This window comes from Lepidochelys olivacea (genome assembly GCF_965140295.1).
Source record: "Lepidochelys olivacea isolate rLepOli2 genome assembly, chromosome: 1".
Lineage (NCBI taxonomy): Eukaryota > Metazoa > Chordata > Testudines > Cheloniidae > Lepidochelys > Lepidochelys olivacea.
In genome coordinates, this window is record NC_140411.1 from 138,066,455 (window position 1) to 138,086,495 (window position 20,041).

Genomic DNA, 20,041 nt, shown 5'->3' on the forward strand with positions numbered 1-20,041 from the left:
GAGGCGGCGGGAGAGTTAGTCACTCTTTGGGGAGGGGACGGCTCTGAACTCGAGTCACGTTCTGTGCTTGCTGCTCCTCTCCCCCCCCCAGCCGGAGAAAGATGCATGCGCACAAGCGGGGCTCGGAGCTGTCCAAGTGCTGAAATTTATAGGCAGGGTGAGCTCCCGTCTCTCTCATTCCGGCACAGGAGCGTAGCTTTTTCTGCAGCCCACACCAATCATTCCACAGCAATATTTACAACTCGCTGCCCCGGAGGGGGGAAAGGAGGGGGGGGGGAAGAAAAAGAAAAGAAACGGCCCCACGACGACTCATAGATACTGATTTCCAAAGCAAAAGGGAAATCAAACAAACCCACAGCAGACAGCTCTCCAGCGCGCCAGCGATTTCCTTTTGCATGATGTTCTTAAGATAGCAGGGCAATTATTATTTTATTTTTTTCATCATTCCGTAAAAGCAGCCGGGGGAACCACCAGTTCTGATGCTTTGTCTGTTTTGTATTGGCTGCTGGGGATGAGCCTGGGTTTGACCTGACCATGATTCCGAGGACTGGCACTTCTTATTTTTTACCCCCAATTTGTAGACATCCAGATCTCCTCTTTTTGATTTTCAAGAAAATCAAATTATTGCTGGATTTGGGAATCTAGACAGCACAAGGTACTTGCCCCTGCTTCTCTCTGGAATCGTTTCTGGGATATTTTCCATAATCATCACACAAAACAGGAGGAATGAACGGGCAGCTAGTGAAAATTTTGATAGCCTTGTTTGCATTTTTCTTAGAGACAAACCATTTCAGGTAGGTGAAATAACTGTATGCTGATATTTACCAAAAGGTGTGGAAAACATAGCTATAAGCAACCACGTTACATTAACCTAGTTTATTTGCTACGTCTGAAAGTGCTTCATATTAATTTTATATAGGCAATACCTTTTACACTGGAAGAGCCCCGTTGCTTGGTAACACACAAAAAATCCCAAGTTTGTGCAATACATTTTCCACTTCTCTGATTTAAAGACACGTTTTAATAACATATTAATAACGTCTACATAGCTGAACAACATTTTCATCGTTTTTTCCTTTTGGAACGCAATTTATTCTCTCCACTCCCATTGGAAGTTATTTAGTAGGTTGCCTTGTTTTTTTCCTCCCAAGCTGTGGGAATGATACAACCAGTTTTGTCAGGGATGTGGTTATTTGTATCTAGAGAACCAGCCCTCTGAATCTGGGAAGACCTTGAACCAATCAATAATTCCTTTACACTCCTTACTTCAAGCAGCAGTATATAGGAATGTTCTTGAAATTTCAAAGAAGGGAGGAGATATTGCTTCAGTTATTGAGTTTTCCTTACCATTCCAAAAATACATTGGAAGGTTATTTGTCAAAGCAATGGTTCACCTGAGTTTTATTAATGTAGTGTGTGTTTGTATATACATACATATAAAAAGTGTGTGTGTGTACAGTGACAGAGTGAAATATTATTTATATTTGCAAGTTTGGGATGACCACATCACTCAGCATGGTGGTTCCAAGTGGAAACACAAGTGATTTGTGTTAGGTCATTCCAAATAAGTATACTGAATGGCTATCCACTTTTTATTATTGTATATTACATTTTACCAGCTAAGTGGGGAATAATTTCTATCTTTGTTAAAATATCAAAGCAGTACCATGTCATTGTCAGAAAAATGGAACTTGCAAAATATGGTGATAATATCACAAACATTGAAGACAACATAGTATTCTAACAATTAAATATTTTAGTGGGGGGAAATAGTATTTATTTCCTTTAGATTTCAGATCATCATGTTTGGCTGTTTACAGATAGGTACTCACACACTGATGATAAAAAATAGTAACAAGAAATACTGCTCAAAGTGAATGATGTCTTTTGGGCAAATATTTAAATACACCAATACTGTAGAAGACATTGTGATAGAATTACTTCTGATACCTCTCAGAGATTATATTAAAATATAAAACAGATAATTTAGGAACCAAAAGAATTAGTCATATTTTAAACTCACTGATTAAATAATGGTTATGACAGAATCCATGTCCCTGCAGTCCAAATTCGTTCAAGTGCTTAGGGAACAACCATCTGAGATTCCCTTCCTCTGAAATATCTAATATGCTGTATCTACAAAGCTACAAAGGCATGATGGTACTATTAACTTAATGTTAAAACCTCAAGACACAGACCTATTCAAAAAAGTCTGGATATAAATACAAATTGATGGTAAACATGGGGGAAAGGACTATTGTCATTGCTTGCTGTGGGTAGAAGATTAAAATCAGATGTGTTTGCTTCCCTTTTCCGGGAAAAAAAACATACAGCTGGTAAAAAACTGGGTCTTTAATTAACACCATTTAAAACCAACTTAGATGGAATCTGTAAAGACTATTGCTGCTCCTATGTTCCTGTTTTGTTTTGGATATTAACAAAGTCAACAATTTTCACTGTTTTGTGATGAGTTTTTCCAATCATTGTATGGAATTTTGAAGCCACCTTAGGACTAGCTTAAAGTGAAAACTGGTTTCAGTAGCATACATGTAACTCTGACAATAACATGAACTGGGAGATCAAAGTCCACATGAGAATGCTTTAAATAATCAGATAAGTTGAAGACATCTATTTAAAATCCTACAGTTTTAACAATTTTCTTTTTATAGTCTTATGTATTCTATAGAGCAAATTGTGATGCACAGATATATTTCTTTTACTTGAAACTTATTTTCACTTCTAAAATAAAGTTTTCTGATCCATTTTCTACCTATCTATTCATTAATACAATCGATGTTGATGAAGATTTTTTTAAAGAGTATTATAATTTCCTCCCTAAACATAAAGGCAATGAAAGCTGAATCGTCGCTAATGGTGGCTAATAATTTGTTTAGGGCGGCTTTCTGTAAAGAACATGATTCCAGATCTGGAAAATCCCCTTCACAGACCCTGTCTCCTTCAGATTTTTTGGACAAATTGATGGGAAGGACATCAGGGTATGATGCAAGAATCAGACCAAATTTTAAAGGTAAGTTTCTCTATGTCTATTGATCAACTAATTGGAAGTCTTCTTGACATATTATGGGTTTTGATAACTTTACATCTTTGGCCTGATTCTCCTTTCCACTATTCCACTTTTGCAGAATAATCATTCCATTGAAACCAATTATTTCATTGGCATAAAACTGGAGAAGCACAGTGGAGAATCAGGCCCTTGGTGCTTTAGATGGAGCCTTCTTTTGGAATTTAGCCATATATTAAATATTTGTAAAGGATCCAGGTTTTGGTTTTGCTAGAAGTCTCTTCTGTAAATCTCTCTAGTTGCTGATCTAAACAATAAACAGAAGAGTGTTCCAGGTTCCCTTACTAAATAAAATTGGATTTGCTGATTTCTGAAGTTTCTAGACATACAGGGCTAAATCCTGAACTCTCGAGCAAAGCCCAAGTTAAAGGGCTGCACTCACATAAAACTCTGAAGGAGATGAGGGAATTAGGGGCCAGGGTACCCACATAGTAGGCTTCTTCCAGCCATTACTGGCTATGAGGTAGGATAGTGGGCATAGCCCAATTCTCCTTTCCTATGCTGATTTAGGGTTACCTAGGTTTGTGCTTTTGCTTGGACACTCCCTGCCCTGCCCTATTCTCACACCATTTTCATTGCTGTGTGGAGAATTGCCATAAGCATCTTAGCATCAGCACATGTGAGGCTGCAGATGCTGAGGCTTCCACAACTGTGGCCACTAGTCAGTGGATAAGCAGTGTTTTCGCTGCTTTTGTCCTCTCAGCATTCATGCCAGTGAGTTCAGGATTTGGTCCCCAGACAATAACAGGGGAGATCAAGTTTTCTCTTAAGCGTTTAGAATGGCTCAAGAGCTCTACAGTTCTATCAAACTGCCTTTTTTTTTTTACAAAGAAATCTAGGCTCAAAGTGCATTTATTTTTTGAAAAGTGACTATGTGAAAATGTACTCTCTTCCTCAATAGCTCTGCTCCCCTGTTTGTGTATTTCAGATGCATATCTGTTGGCTTTGGTGACTTTTTTTTTTACTTCTTTTTACTCCTATTAACCCTGCAATGAAAACTGTTGGTGTGAAAAAATATTGTTCAGCCAGTGGAGTTCAGCTAGTATGAGAGAGGGAGCTCACACATCAGTGACAGCAATGTTAATTAAATTTCAAATCAAGAACCATTTTCTGCCTTCAGTCCCTCCTGTGAAAACTGCTAAATTTGTAATGTGGAATCTTTTTTACTGTTTATGATGCATGAGCCAGAAAGAAGCTAGTGTGACTTCCAGATTCCAAGTAAAGCTGATGAAACTGCCAGACAAACTGTGGCCCCAGTTCAGGAAAGCACTTAGGCATTGACATCAATGGCATTTAAGCATGCGTTTAACATTTAGCATGTGCTTAAGTGCTTTCCTGTAGCAGGGACTGTGTTGTTATAGTAAAAACAACAACCCCAAACCATTTTCTGCTCTCACTCACACCCCATGCAGTCACATGGACTTCAGTGAAGTTTGACAGGGTGTAAAGGAAGGCCAAATTTGTCCTGAACTGAACAGATAAATAATTGTTAAGGACAGATTCTGCCTGGCCATTTCATGGGAGTGTAGTTGGGGAGAAGAGTGCAAGAAGCCATCCCATGCTACACCTTGTATACATAAGACCAGACACAATAGCAGTCTGTATACACAATGGTTCATAGGTTGCTTCTTCCCTTCTTCCTGGGGGACATGTAGCACCTCCAAGGTAGAAGGGTGGGAGCAGAGAGGCCTGTGACTCTCTCCTTCAATGCACTGGTAAGCAGAGCTGACTGGCTGCGTAGGAGATAATAAGCTACATCCAGTAAAAGTGGGGATGCTGTTCCATTTCAAAGTGCTTGATATGAGTTACTTCCAATGTTCCCCCAGGGAGGTAGTGGCTCCCCACTGGTTCCAAAGGAGGGCTGTGCCTGCAAGGCATAGTTAAGCCTTGGATGTCAATAAACACAGAACCCCTCCCCCAATGCTATTTTCACAAAGTCATTTTTCAGAGCAGAATTTCACTTTGTAGCATTTTTAAATCAGAAATTCACTTCGATATTTGCACAACTTCTCTTCTTCTGAATTTTTCTGTGAAGGATCTAACAGGTTACATCTCATTCTTTTCTATTGTCCCATCCTCTCTACAAAGCCATCATGTTTGGTGAACCAGAGTGAAGATGCTATGCATGGAGTTTTGAACTTCACGCCACCAGTGAAAACCCTGAATAACCATAAGCAGTGTTGTTGGCCTATTTACTATATATCCCAGGTTCCAGTTAGTTAGCTGAAAAACACAATTTTGGCCAATGTCCGGATCTCATTAAAATTTTCCAAAAAGTACAAGTAGAAAGCATTGTCTTTCTAGTTTTGCATAATTTCCCCTTAAAATAAATACATGAATAAATAAAAAGGCAGATGGCTTGTGGGGAGGATCATAGTGAATTTCTGTTATGAATCTGGATATTATAAAGGTGTTATTGTTCTGAGTTCAATATTATGATCATGTTACAAAATATATTTTAGTTTCTAAGATTTTACTGATCTATTTTACTTTGCTTTTGTGATCAGACCCATCCATACAATAGCAACATTCAAAGTAGCAGAAATGTATTAAAATATCAAATTATTACATTATTGATTACATTGTATATTTGAAAACAATATATTCATTAATTTAACCCACAAAGGTGTTCACAAGAAAAGTCTCTTAAAAATAGGTCTATTATTTGACTTTGCATATGGTTATGGAACAGGTAAATATTATTAACTGCATTTTACAAAAGAAACTGTGAACCAAAGTACTCTGGATATTGTTTATCATAGAATCATAGAATATCAGGGTTGGAAGGGACCTCAGGAGGTCATCTAGTCCAACCCCCTGCTCAAAGCAGGACCAATCCCCAATTTTTGCAAAACAGGCGATGGGACCATCCCCCCTTGCAGGGTCCCAGACTTTGGGCTCCAGCACAAGCCCAAACATCTACACCACAATTAAACAACCCTTTAGCTTGAGCACTATGAGCCCAAGTCAGTGGACACAGGCCAGCTGAGGGTGTTTAAATGCAGTGTAGACATACCCCTAGGTGGCCTGCACTTTATCTTGCATTTACCCGGTACTTAATTTGAAGGTCCTAATAGCTTAACAAAGGACAGTGAAATGAATGTTAATCCATATTTAAGTTTAAATATTTAAAGGCCCAATCCAGTTCTGATTTAAGTCAATGGGAATCCTTCCATTGTCTCAAGTCAGCATTGGATCAGGTGCTATCACTCAAGCTGATGTTTCTCTCTTTTAGCTACCTTGTCGGGAGAACCTTGTTTCTAAAAGATAATCATTGCAAGTTGTCCTGCACACACAGTTCGCTAACATAATATCAACATCCTGTCTTAAATTACAAAAACAAAGAAACTCTAAGTGGAGAGGGGCACATTCTCTTTAACTTACTTCATTTTTTTTAGGAATAGCTGTAGTAATGGACGAGGGCATCTGTGCCATAATATGATAGCCAAGGATATGCTTTCTGGTAGATAAGAGCAAGAGATAATGAAGTAGTGTTGCAGTGTTCTGGCATGGATTACCACCTGTTTACCTCAGGCTGACTCAACATGATGTGTGGGGAGTAGATGGCCAGCCCTCTGTGGAGAAAGAGGTGGTTCGGGACTATTTAGAAAAGCTGGACGTGCACAAGTCCATGGGGCCGGGCGAGTTGCATCCGAGAGTGCTAAAGGAATTGGCGGCTGTGATTGCAGAGCCATTGGCCATTATCTTTGAAAACTCGTGGCGAACGGGGGAAGTCCCAGATGACTGGAAAAAGGCTAATGTAGTGCCAATCTTTAAAAAAGGGAAGAAGGAGGATCCTGGGAACTACAGGCCAGTCAGCCTCACCTCAGTCCCCGGAAAAATCATGGAGCAGGTCCTCAAAGAATCAATCCTGAAGCACTTACATGAGAGGAAAGTGATCAGGAACAGTCAGCATGGATTCACCAAGGGAAGGTCATGCCTGACTAATCTAATCGCCTTCTATGATGAGATTACTGGTTCTGTGGATGAAGGGAAAGCAGTGGATGTATTGTTTCTTGACTTTAGCAAAGCTTTTGACACGGTCTCCCACAGTATTCTTGTCAGCAAGTTAAAGAAGTATGGGCTGGATGAATGCACCATAAGGTGGGTAGAAAGTTGGCTAGATTGTCGGGCTCAAAGGGTAGTGATCAATGGCTCCATGTCTAGTTGGCAGCCGGTGTCAAGTGGAGTGCCCCAGGGGTCGGTCCTGGGACCGGTTTTGTTCAATATCTTCATAAATGATCTGGAGGATGGTGTGGATTGCACTCTCAGCAAATTTGTGGATGATACTAAACTAGGAGGAGTGGTAGATACACTGGAGGGCAGGGATAGGATACAGAGGGACCTAGACAAATTGGAGGATTGGGCCAAAAGAAATCTGATGAGGTTCAATAAGGATAAGTGCAGGATCCTGCACTTAGGACGGAAGAACCCAATGCACAGCTACAGACTAGGGACCAAATGGCTAGGCAGCAGTTCTGCGGAAAAGGACCTAGGGGTGACAGTGGACAAGAAGCTGGATATGAGTCAGCAGTGTGCCCTTGTTGCCAAGAAGGCCAATGGCATTTTGGGATGTATAAGTAGGGGCATAGCGAGCAGATCGAGGGACGTGATCGTCCCCCTCTATTCGACATTGGTGAGGCCTCATCTGGAGTACTGTGTCCAGTTTTGGGCCCCACACTACAAGAAGGATGTGGATAAATTGGAAAGAGTCCAGCGAAGGGCAACAAAAATGATTAGGGGTCTGGAACACGTGACTTATGAGGAGAGGCTGAGGGAACTGGGATTGTTTAGTCTGCAGAAGAGAAGAATGAGGGGGGATTCGATAGCTGCTTTCAACTACCTGAGAGATGGTTCCAGAGAGGATGGTTCTAGACTATTCTCATTGGTAGAAGAGGACAGGACAAGGAGTAATGGTCTCAAGTTGCAGTGGGGGAGGTTTAGGTTGGATATTAGGAAAAACTTTTTCACTAGGAGGGTGGTGAAACACTGGAATGCATTACCTAGGGAGGTGGTAGAATCACCTTCCTTAGAAGTTTTTAAGGTCAGGCTTGACAAAGCCCTGGCTGGGATGATTTAATTGGGGATTGGTCCTGCTTTGAGCAGGGGGTTGGACTAGATGACCTCCTGAGGTCCCTTCCAACCCTGATATTCTATGTGCAAAAGCACATGCAATGGCATGATGGCCATGCATCTCAACAACTTAATCACAACATGGGTCATGGGGGTGACAGACAGCCTAAAATTAGAATCTCCTTGCATTTGTTGACCTTTAAAGTTATTTTAATTATTTTTTAATTTGTTACAACTCTATAGTCTAAAAACAAACTTAAAATGTAAACACACACTACAGCAAATCAAATGTGAAAAACCATTTTCCAGCTATACTAGTCTATCCTTCACACCAAATGCAGTCAGAATGAACTCATCTGATAGTCTTTCAGCAGAAGTTTGCAATGGATTCTCACTATCATTCAATCCTGCAGGCTGCTGAGCACTGCTGAAAGCAGCGTGAAGAGCCAACCAAAATGTCAGTATTGAGCTGGGTGAAATCCTAGCCCTGTCAAAGTCAATGACAAAACTCTCATTGTCTTCAATGGGGCAAGGATTTCATCTCCACTGTTTGCTCAGTACCTGTACACTGAGGTTTAACAAAGTAGGAAAAAATGAACACAGCCCTCACCAATGTGAGCAAATCTCTACATCCACACTGAAAAGACCACAGGTGAAGAGGGACAATGGGCATGAAAGGGAGTGGAGGTAAGATTCTCAGCTGGTGTAAATTGACCCAGCTCCATTCATTTCAGAGGAGCTATACTGATTTACACAAGTTCAGGATCTGGTTCAATGGGCATAGGTGCTTATATGCAATTCAGTGAATGCCCTAGATTTATTTTAGGATTTTCAATTACTCCTATTGCCAGCCAGGAGCAGCTCACTCCAGTGTGCTTAATAGTTGCAGCTAAAGGAAAATATGAGTAGGTGAAGCTGTGAGGAACTAACCACTGGCATACCTGCTCTGAATGGTTCTCATAAAACAGTTGATCGTATTCAGCCTGGCTGCGTTGACCTGAATTCAGAGGCAGGGATCCAGTGGCTTTTGCTGGGAGGGTGTGGGGGAGGACATGGATGACAAAGACAGCCCAACAAGTGGGAAATTCTGGACAAGAAGGGAAGGTGGTCTGGGTGACCAGAAGATGTATTAACACATCTTCTCAGTAGTCTATGCCATGGAATCCTGCCTGTAATCTGAAGCTGCTCCCTAAGTGGAAATTCTGAGGGAGGGTGGTGAGAGTAAGAATACAGGACTTCTTTGACATGCTGACCTCACAAGACAGTTCCCCTCTGGGGCACGGGAGAATTAGTTGGTGCAGTGGGAAGTAACATGCATCTCCCTGCACGAGCTTTGGTGAATCTATTTTTCTCACAGCCAGTGGCTCATGATAGCTGTTGAGCGTAATATTCTCACCAGCCCACAAGCACCATCTCCCTTCAGCTTTACTCCACTCTCTTTGGCTTAATTCCTTAAGGGATCATGAGGATTAACAAAGCACCAGGCTCTGTCAGTGACTCAGAGTCACTCTCTCACAACCCTCCTCAGCTTTCCTGAAAAATCCAGCCCTATGTGTTAATTCACCTTTCCATTTTGCTGGAATTTTATAGTAAGGATTTTATACAACATCCTCAAAATGGAATAGTATTTTAGTGTTGTTATTGCATGCCTTGGGACCAATCCTGCACGTGCCTCTGCAGGAGAGGGTGACGGTCTAGATCCAGTTATGCCAAGGGCCTCCCCATCTGGCTGACTAAGATAGTTATCTGCCTGCTTTGAGCTGTAGGGCATCATTAAGCAAGTGGAATGGGGGGGGGTCTCTGTGTGGCAGGCGGTGGGGAGGATTTGGCCCCATTGTCTCTGAGGGTACATTCTATTTTGGCATAGAAGAAGTTAACAGTGTTGGTTACAGTGATGTTGTTAAACTTCATGTTCATAGCTATAGTTACATCTAGCTGTTTTCCTTTAAGTCATGATTTGTTAAAAAATCTTTCCATTTTTGTGTGCACTTACATTTAGGGGTCCATCGGCAGTGCACTTTCCTTTTTCATCCGATAGTATAGTGCTGCTATTGCAATATATTGTGTGGTATCTTACCCCAAAGCTGTTGTTTCTGGGGCAAGAGTGCACGTGAAACTCACTCAAATCTTGTGAAGAGAGAGGAAGTTTGGGCATGTAATGTTGTGAAAGAGTAGCTGCTTGTTATAATTGTGCCATGTCATTTTTGTGCTTAGTCAGTGGGTTTAAATCGGATAATAAACATGGACTAAAAATTAGCCTCACAACTGTTACAGGAAATGGCTTATGCACTTTAGCTCCTTGGCACCAAGTGTCAGATTTTCCCTTATGTTTGAATCCATTGCTAACTTGTTTGTCCACTGCAGATACCTGAAATAAATTACATAAGCATTTAACAAGAGAAAGAGAAGCATTATGTGACAAGGGAAGGGGAATGAATGGAGCCACAGTTAACACGATACTGTCATTTCTTGATGTGCTAAGAGGAAGCAGTGTATGCAAATGACTCAACATGAACCAAAAAATTCCAATTTAAAATAAATACCTTTTTATAAACTCCTGTAAAATATAACAGATAAAAATTGAAAACCTCACCATGCAACGTTGGCTATGAAACTGGAGAGCTATGGCCAGACTTCAGTGGCTAGCAGCAATGTCCCTCCTAAGACCAGACAAAATGAGTTTTAAAAAACTGGGTATTTGTCATACCATTCAAGATCCACAAGGGACAAATCCAACAAATGGCAAAATCCTGTGGTGTCTTGACTGGGTGCGTCAAAGGAGCAAAAGGATGCAGTTTACCCTCCTGCTAGCGCATCCACATTGCAACTAGGCAGGTTCTCCTTTGAGAAGCAGGTGGCTGGCCCTGGCCAATGATCTGTCAGTCTGGGGACATGACCAAATAGTCATCCTCAGTACATATATGCTACCATTGCCTGTGAGCATTAGGGGGAACACCAGTATGAGGATAAATATCAGGAACAATATTCTGCCCTGAAATACTTCCAACTGAGTTGAGGAAGTTGTGTGCGTATCTGAGTGAAGAATTTGGCTGCCTATAAGGACAAACTGTTCATAAACAATTGTTTTATCCTTTGTGTGAAACACAATAAAGGGAATGCTATCCAGCCTCAGTCTGTTGGCATGCACAGGTCATCTTCTGTTTTAATGGATACCATACCATAGCTATGCAGGAAACATCCTCTTTTCTATTTCTGTTTAAATTCTGCTATCGTCTGCACTGGTGGGGGCTTATGTTTCATGCCCATGACTCTTTAATTTAGGGTTCTCTTCCAATATACCAGTGAGGCCAATGGGAGTTCCATGGACTGAAAGTGATCACTGTCATTATGGTGTGTCGTCTTTATTCAGAATCAGTGATTTAATTAAGCAATATCAGTGCATTTGACTGTTGCTATGGAATATTGGTCTGCTGCTGCCACTTAAACTACAGAGGGAATTTACGAAAAACAAATGTCAAAGCAAAACCCAAGATCTTTGATATCAAAGAAGGAGACAGTGATTTTCTGATAAAATTCTATTTAAATTGCTTTATTTTGATCATATTAAATTGCTAAATATCCTGCATAGATTTAAATATTTCATGCAATGGAGATTGATGCACTGGAATTACTCACTCAGCTAACATCTTGATGTGTTCCGATTGCCTTAGAAAACACATGCAATTGACATATATATTTAATGTGTATGGATATATAATGTGTTTATGTATTTATATATACACTTAAGAACATAAGAACAGCCATACTGGGTCGGACCAATGGTTCATCTATCCCAGTATCTTGTTTTTCAATAGTGGCTGGTGCCAGATGCTTCAGAGGGAATGAACAGAACAGGACATTCTTCTTTGAGTGCTGGTCCCTGTGTGTATTCCACACCAGGCACCTGAGTCCAGTAATTCTTCAAAGCAGTGTTCATTGGCCCACACATGCCCAGTAGCTCTCCTTGTGCTCCCAACCAAGGAGATAAGAGGCAGTGTGGGTTGATGCCTCTCCTGTTCCTTCTTACCACTGCATGGCCTGAGTTGGAATTGTGTCCTCCTTCACTCTGTTGTGTAACTTGCAAAGAAAGAAAACATGTGTAACTAGTTATATACCTTGGCTTAGTAGTTGGTATTTAAAGTATTTCTTTTCCCCCAGTTGGAGAATCCCTCCCTGGCTCCAGGACTATGCACAGAGTCCTGGGATTCAAGCATTGCATCTTCTTCCCTTGCTCCTTCTCCATTAGTAACAAACATCAGTGGTGCCTGTACTGTGTGGGTGAGGTGCATGTCTCTGCAAAATGCAGTATCTGTTGCTCCTTCCCACCCAGAATTCAAGAAGCCCGGGAGCTTAACCTATGAAAGCACCTGATGGAGAAAGCTGAGGCCCCTCCCAATCTGTGCCAGGGAGACCCTTCCCCCTGTATATTTCCACAGTGAGTTACTCCACTATTGAATCTCTTTTCATAAAGTTGTGCTTATATTGTTCCAGAGGAGGCATTGGTTACAACTCCAAGGGCAATGCTTATCTGCTGTCTTGGATGAACATCCTCAGATGTGCCTTTTCTTCCATTCCCCTACTTCCACAAGTCCTGGGGAAGGTACATCGTGACACAGCCAACATCATTCTTCTAGCTCCCTACTGGCCCAGACAGTTCTGGTTCATGGAACTTCCAACAATGTCTTCCCACTCACCAGTCAGAATCTGCCCATTCCCAGATCTCCTAACATCCCAATCTGGGCTCATTCTAATTCATGGCCTGGTGTTTGGATGGAGTCAGAAATAGAATGCTCATGCTTGGCCCCCATTCAGAAGATCCTTAACCAAAGTAGAAAGGATTCTATTAGAACCTACTATCTGGCCAAATGGAGATGCTTTTTGACCTGGGCACAACTCCACCAATGTTCTACAGATACCCTAAGCATTCTGGTTGTCCTAGACTACCTTCTGTCCCTGAAAACGTCAGGTCTTTCCATTAGTTCGCTGTGAGTAAACCTAGTAGCGTTTAGTGCCTTCCTCCCTCTGGTGGGAGGATGTTTCATCTTTACTCACCCTGCTACAATATGATTTATGAAAGATCTCATCAGGACCTACCCACCAGTGCTTAAACCTACATCTCAATGGGACCTTAACCTTGTCTAGTCGACACTCACAGGTCTGCCTTTCAGAGCCCTGACAATGTGTGCCATGTCCCACCTGTGCATGAAGAATGTAGCATTCTTAGTGGCTGTCACTTTGTACAGGGAGATCATGGAGCTCAGAGCTACTATGGCTGATCCTCCGTATACAGTGCTTCACAAGAAAGGTTTCCTGTCTGACTTCACCTCAAGTTTCTCCCTGAGATTGTTTCTGAGTTCTGTATCAAACAATACACTTATATTTATTTTCGTCTGAAACCCCACTCTTCCTCTGAAGACAAGAGACTTCACTCCTTTGATGTTCGGCATGCCCTGGCATTCCACCTGCAAAGAACCAAACCCATTAGGAAATCACCAAGACTTTTTAATCACCATAGCAGCGAGACGGTGTGGGCAAGCCATATCCTCCCAGAGGATTTCTAAGTGGGTTTCGGGATGCATTTTACAGTGCTACAAGATAGCAAAACTTCCTCTCCCTGGAGCTGTCACAGCTCATTCTATGCAAGCACAAGCTGCCTCCATGGCATCCCTATCAAACGTTCTGCTGCAGGACATCTGCAGAGTGGCCACCTGGAGTTCTGTGCACAAGTTTGTGACACACTATACCCTAGTTCATGCCTTGGCAGCAGTGGGATCAGCAGTATTGCAAGAATTTTTGCTACCAATTTCCTCGCATCCACCTCCAGTCTGAACACTCCTTGCCAATCACCCATGTGAGAAATACACATAGGGACCAGCTCTTGAAAAAGAAATGGAGGTTACTTATGGTAACTGGAGGTTCTTCAAGATGCGTTGTCCCTATCTGTATTCCACTACCCACCCTCCATCCCCTCTGCTTCAGATCCTGTTGGATTTGCGGTAAAAGGGAACTGGAGAGGCATCAACCTGCACTGCCTCTTATACTCTTGGCTGGGAGCATGAGGAAAACTCCTGTGTATGTGTGGGCCAATGGACACTGCTTTGAAGAATTTATGAACTTGGGTACTTGATGAGCATGTATACCCCACTGTGGAGTACAGATAGGGACTACACATCTCAAAGAACCTCCAGTTACAGTAAGTAACCTCCACAGTTATCGATGATCCATCCCCTGTCATCCAGTCCTATCTTCTGGCAGTCGAGGTTTAGGGACACCCAGAGACCATGGGGTTGCATCCCTGACCATCATGGCTAATGTCCATTGATGACTCCAAGATCTTTCTTGAGTGGTAATAGATAATTTAGACCCTATCATTTTATAAGCATAGTTGGGATTACATTTTCCAATACGCATTACTTTTTATTTATCAAAATTGAGTTTCATCTGCCATTTTCTTGCCCACTCACCCAGTTTTGTGAGTTCCCTTTGTTAACTCTTCGCAATCAGCTTTGGACTTAACTATCTTGACAATTTTGTATCATCTGCAAACTTTTGCCACCTCATTGTGTATGCCTTTTCCCAAATCATTTATGAATATGTTGAACAGCATTGATCCCAGTACAGATTCTTGGGGGACCCTGCTATTTTCTTCTCTCTTATCTGAAAACAGACCATTTATTTCTACCCTTTGTTTCCTATCTTTTAACCAGTTACTGATTCATGAGAGACCTTCCCTCTTATCCCATGACTGCTTACTTTTCTTGGAAGATTTGTTGAGAGATCTTGTCAAAGACTTTCTGAAAGTTCAAGTACACTATACCCATTGGATCACCCTTGTTCTCATGTTTGTTGATGCCCTCAAAGAATTCTAGTAGATTGGTGAGGCATGATTTCCCTATAAAAAAGGCATGTTGACTCTTTGCCAATGTATTGTGTTCATCTATATGTCTGATAATTCTGTTCTTTACTATAGTTTCAACCAATTTGCCTGGTACTGAAGTTAGGCTTGCTGGCCTGTAATAGCCAGGATCCTTTTTTAAAAATCAGCGTCACATTAGCTATTCATCAGTCATCTTGTACAGAGGCTGATTTAAGCAATAGGCTACATACCACAGTTAATAGTTCTGTAATTTCATGTTTGAGTTCCTTCAGACCACTTGGGTGAATACCATCTGGTCCTGGTGACTTATTACTATTTAATTTATCAGTTTGTTCGAAAAACTCCTCTACTGACACCTCAAACTGGGATAGTTCCTGAGATGGGTCACCGAAAAAGAAAGGCTCAGGTGTGGGAAACTCCCTCACATCCTCTTCAGTGAAGTCTGATGCAAATAATTCATTTAGTTCTCCACAACGGTCTTATTTTCCTTGAGTAGTCCTTTAGCATCTCGACCATTCAGTTGCCCCACTGAGAGTTCGGCAGGTTTCCTGCTTCTGATATACTTTAAAAAGTTGCTGTTAGTTTGTCTTTTGCTAGTTACTCTTCAAATTCTTTTTTAACCTTTCTATTTACACTTTTACACTGGATTTGCCAAAGTTTATGTTCCTTTCCGTTTTCCTCAGTAAGATTTGAATTCCAGTTTTTAAAAGATGTCTTTTTGTCTTTAACTGCCTCTTTTACTCTGTTATTTAGTCATGGTGGCATTTTTGGGTCCTCTTACTGATTTTTTTTTAATTTGGGAAATACATATGGTATGAGCTTCTATTATTGTTTTTAAAAATTTTTCCATGCAGTTTTCAGGCATTTCACTCTTGTGACTGTTCCTTTTAATTTCCATTTAACTAGCCGTCTCATTTTTGTTTAGTTCCCCTTTTCAAAGTTAAATCCTATTGTGTGGGTTTCTTTGGTATTTTCCTCCTGACAGAGGTGTTAAATTTAATTACATTATGGTTGCTATTGCCAAGTGGTTCAGCGATATTCTCCTTTTGGACCAGATCCTGTGCTCCACTTAGAAATAAATCAAGAATTTCCTCTCCCCTTGTTGGTTCCAGGACTAGCTGCTCCAAGAAGGAGTCATTTATGGTGTCTAGAAACTATCTCTGCATCCCATCCTGAGGCGACATGTACCCAGTCAATATGGGGATAGTTGAATCCCCATCACCAGGATCTGCTGCTGCTCCCCGGCTAGAAGCATGGGCTGCCACACCCAGTCTAAGTTAAGGAGCTTTACTCTTTTATAACAAAGGTTGACAAACAAGCAGAAGGCAGTCTTATGTCAATACCTTGTCCCTGGCTTCAAGGCCACCCCTCCCTGGGGTCTCTGGCTCTCCAACTTCTGGCAACTTCCTTGACTCTTCTTGAAGCCACAGCTGCCTTCTTGTATTTGTATACAAGCACTTATAACATTTGTCAGTATTTAGTTGTCCACCTTCATGTGATGTAACTGAATGGGACTCTCTCATTTGACTTTGGTTCCTACCTGTGTTTTATCAATGTTTGTCCTCTCCTTTTTACTAGGATATAGAGTATCCCCTTTAATAAATCATTCTCTAAGGGATGTGTCTGTCTGAATTGTGTGCTCCTCCACATCTGTCAGCTTTCTCCTAGCCCTTAGTTTAAAAATTCCTCTACAACCTTTTTTAATTTTACATGCCAGCAAGCTGGTTCTGTTTTGGCTTAGGTGGAGCCCATCCTTCCTGTATAGACTCCCCCTTTCCCAAAAGTTTCCCGAGTTCCTAATAAACCTAAATCCCTGCTCTGAACACCATCATCTCATCCATGCATTGAGACCCTCCAGTTCTGCCTGTCTACCTAGCCTTCCACGTGGAACTGAAACCATTTTAGAGAATGCTACCATGGAGGTCCTGGACTTCAATCTCTTATCTAGCAATCCAAATTTGGCTTCCAGGACCTCTTTCCTACCTTTCCCTATGCTACTGGTACCTATATGTACCATGATGACTGGATCTTCCCCAGCATGGCACATACATCTGTCTAGATGTCTCAAGAATTCTATCACCTTCGCACCCGGCAGGCAATTCACCATGCAGTTCTCTCTGTTATCACAAACCAAACCATTTATATTTCTAATAATTGAATCACTGATTACTATTCCCTGTCTCTTCCTAACAACAGGGATCCCCTCCCTGCGAGAGGTATCCTTAGGACACCATGACATCATATGGAAGGAAGGTTCCAACTATGCGATTGTTTCCCTCCACTCCAGTTGGATGTTCTCCTTCCCTGAGAGTTTCATCCTCCTCAACAGCACAGAGGCCATCAGATTGGGGATTGGACCATTCTACTGCATCCTGGAAAGTCTCATTTATGTACCTCTCTGTCTCCCTTAGCTCCTTCAGTTCAGCCACTCTGGTCTCAAGAGCCTTTATTCGGTCTCTGAGGGCCATGAGCTGCTTGCACACACATGCCACCTGCCCACAAGGCAGGTAATCTTACATACTGCATTCAGTGCAATAAACTGGATAGCCCCCATCCTGCTGCTGGACTTCTGCCTGCAATATTTTTGCATTATTATCTTGCAGGGTTGTTAGGTTGTTCTCTATCTGTGTGTGTGTGTGTGTGTGTGTGTGTTTTGGGCGGGGTGGGGGGGATGATTGGCTTAAGTTTATAGAATGTTTTTATTAAGTGTATCTGGCTCTCATGCTCCACCTCTGAACTCTCTCACAAAACTTCCCTGTTTGCTGCTCCTCTTTGCTAGCTCCTCTGGTCACTTAGTTAGTATTTTATACCCTTGTTCTCCCTGAGTTAGCCCTGCCCCCTTGTCAAGGGATCAAAAGGGGATTAAGGATCAAAGGATGGCAAGCTAGATCCTCTTTAGGGAGCTCTCATCCTTGCCTAGGAGGTTGCAAGGCTCAGCACACAGCCCCCCAAACAGAGCACATTATAAACTTCAATTAAGCAGGCACAGGGCAAGCAAACAAGCACACAACAACAAACTAACAGATGACAAACTCACCCCCAGGGTTATGTAATCTCCTCTTTTGCCTCCTTTTACTCCCTTGCAAAACTGCCCTGATTTGCTGCTCCTGTTCACATATAAATGCACACACGCTCATAAAAAACTGAAAGTGTGGAGGGGGTCCGTGGCTCACAGGGACTTCATATGGAAATTTAACTGCAATTTTCATTTCCAAATGACAATAGCTTATAAAATCACGCCAGAATGAGGTGTTTTTCTCGGAGAAAACCCCACAGCATATTTACCCTATGCTCAAATGCTAACTTCCTGTTTCAAAACAAAACTTTTTAAAGCTTTGATCAGATTGAATGGACAAGCTACAACCACATAGAAATAGCTGTGAAAGAGAATTTTGCAGCTTTCATGATACATACCCCCTTGGAACTACAGTTTTTCCACACTTTTAAAGTGTGTGTGCATATTTTGTATATTCAAAACAGAATGTTAATTCATTTTTTCTATAGATGAAAAGGTAAATATTTTTTCATAAATCACTGCAATTATAATTAATTTCGGTCAATTTCTGCCACTCTTACATTAATTAGCTCCTTATTCTGCATGAAGCTCTGTTGCTTTCAATGTGGTTACTTGTATAGTAAAATGCTGTTCAATGTGAATAAGGGTTGTATAATCTAGAATGTTCAAAATGCAGAAACTCTAGAACCCCTGTGCCCCTGTGAAGCCTCACTGAAGTTCCTTGCAGCTTCTAATGTCCCAGAAGACACAATTTCAGTAAAGCAGGTAATCTAGCACAGATATAAAATGTGGTTAGCCCAGTTAACAAGATGATGCCATTTCTTTTAATTTAATATATGGGAAGAATTGGTGACAATGACAGTTTATTGATTAAACGAATCACTGAAGTGTGTTTTAAGAAGGAATTTGAATGAAGAGAGAGTTGTTTGGTGCATAAGGGATGGGAAAGTGTTCCATGCATAAGAGGTAGCACAGAAGGAAAGTATAAAGGTGAGTGGAGAAGGATACAAGTGATGTATCTATACTAATCTAGAAGGCTATGGTGGAGTTTAGGAACAATTTAGAGAGAGTAGGATGAAATGGGAGCAGAGTTATACAGGGTCAAATAGGTGAGGACCAGGAGCTTGAGAATAAAACGTAAGTTAATAGGTACCTAATGAAGGCATTCACATAGGGAATGGTACGGCCTGAGAAGGAAGGGGAAATTATTTTCAGAGCAGCGTTCTGCCTGGATTGCAAAGGGAACTAGTGGTAAAACAAGGAGGTTAAAGAGCAGGAGGTTGCAGCCACTGAGGTGTTCAAAATGCAGAGAACTGTTCTCGTGGTAGAGGTGACAAGGTACGGTGAATTATGACGAAGTTAAGTAAAAAGCTGGCAGACTTTGGAAACAAAGTGAAGGAAAGGAGTCAAAACTGATTCTGAGTTTGGGCATGTGGGTGAGGGAGAATCATGGAATTATTGGTCTTGATCCTGTATTCACTGAACTCCAAAGCTCCAATTCACTTCTTTGGTAAAGGATCAGGCCTTAGAGAAGGAAGGGAGTGGGAGGATTTGGGTGTGAAAATAAGGAATTCAGTAATAAGATATCATATGGTTTGTGAAAATGTATATGGGTGAAAGTGATCATGAAAGGATAGATTTCATAATTCTAATGAAAGGAAGGAGTGGGAGCAGCAGAATAAAGACAGACTTCAAAAAGAAGACTTTAACAAACTCAGAGAATTGATAGGTAATGGCCCATGGGGAGAAAATATAACGGATAAAGGAGTTTGGGAGAGCTGGCAGTTTCACAAGGAAAAATATTAAAGGCAAAACTGCCAACTATTCCAATGTGAAAGAAAAATAGGAATAGGGCTGTGATGAGTTGCCCCCCTTTAAGATGCCACCTGGTGTACTGAGATACCACTGAGTCTGCCTGGGCCACCTTTAACCTGTCTTGCTGAGCCAGGCTCTTAAACCTCCTTTAGCACACACAGGCAGGGCTATGCAGAAA

At 41.5% G+C, this 20,041-nt stretch overlaps 1 protein-coding gene across 3 annotated transcripts in view; it reads left to right on the forward strand.

Moving 5' to 3' along the window:
• Positions 1–262: 262 nt before the first annotated feature.
• GLRA2 (glycine receptor alpha 2) overlaps positions 263–20,041 on the forward strand; it is a 164,080-nt gene continuing 144,301 nt past the window's right edge. For 2 of the 3 annotated variants that reach the window (XM_084623518.1, XM_084623519.1), the window contains exons 1-2: positions 263–794; positions 2,895–3,028. In XM_084623518.1, coding sequence (XP_084479644.1) covers positions 727–794; positions 2,895–3,028 — 202 coding nt within the window. In that variant the 5' untranslated portion in view covers positions 263–726. The remainder of the gene's footprint in view (positions 795–2,894; positions 3,029–20,041) is intronic. The other variant, XM_084623520.1, reaches the window with a different exon arrangement.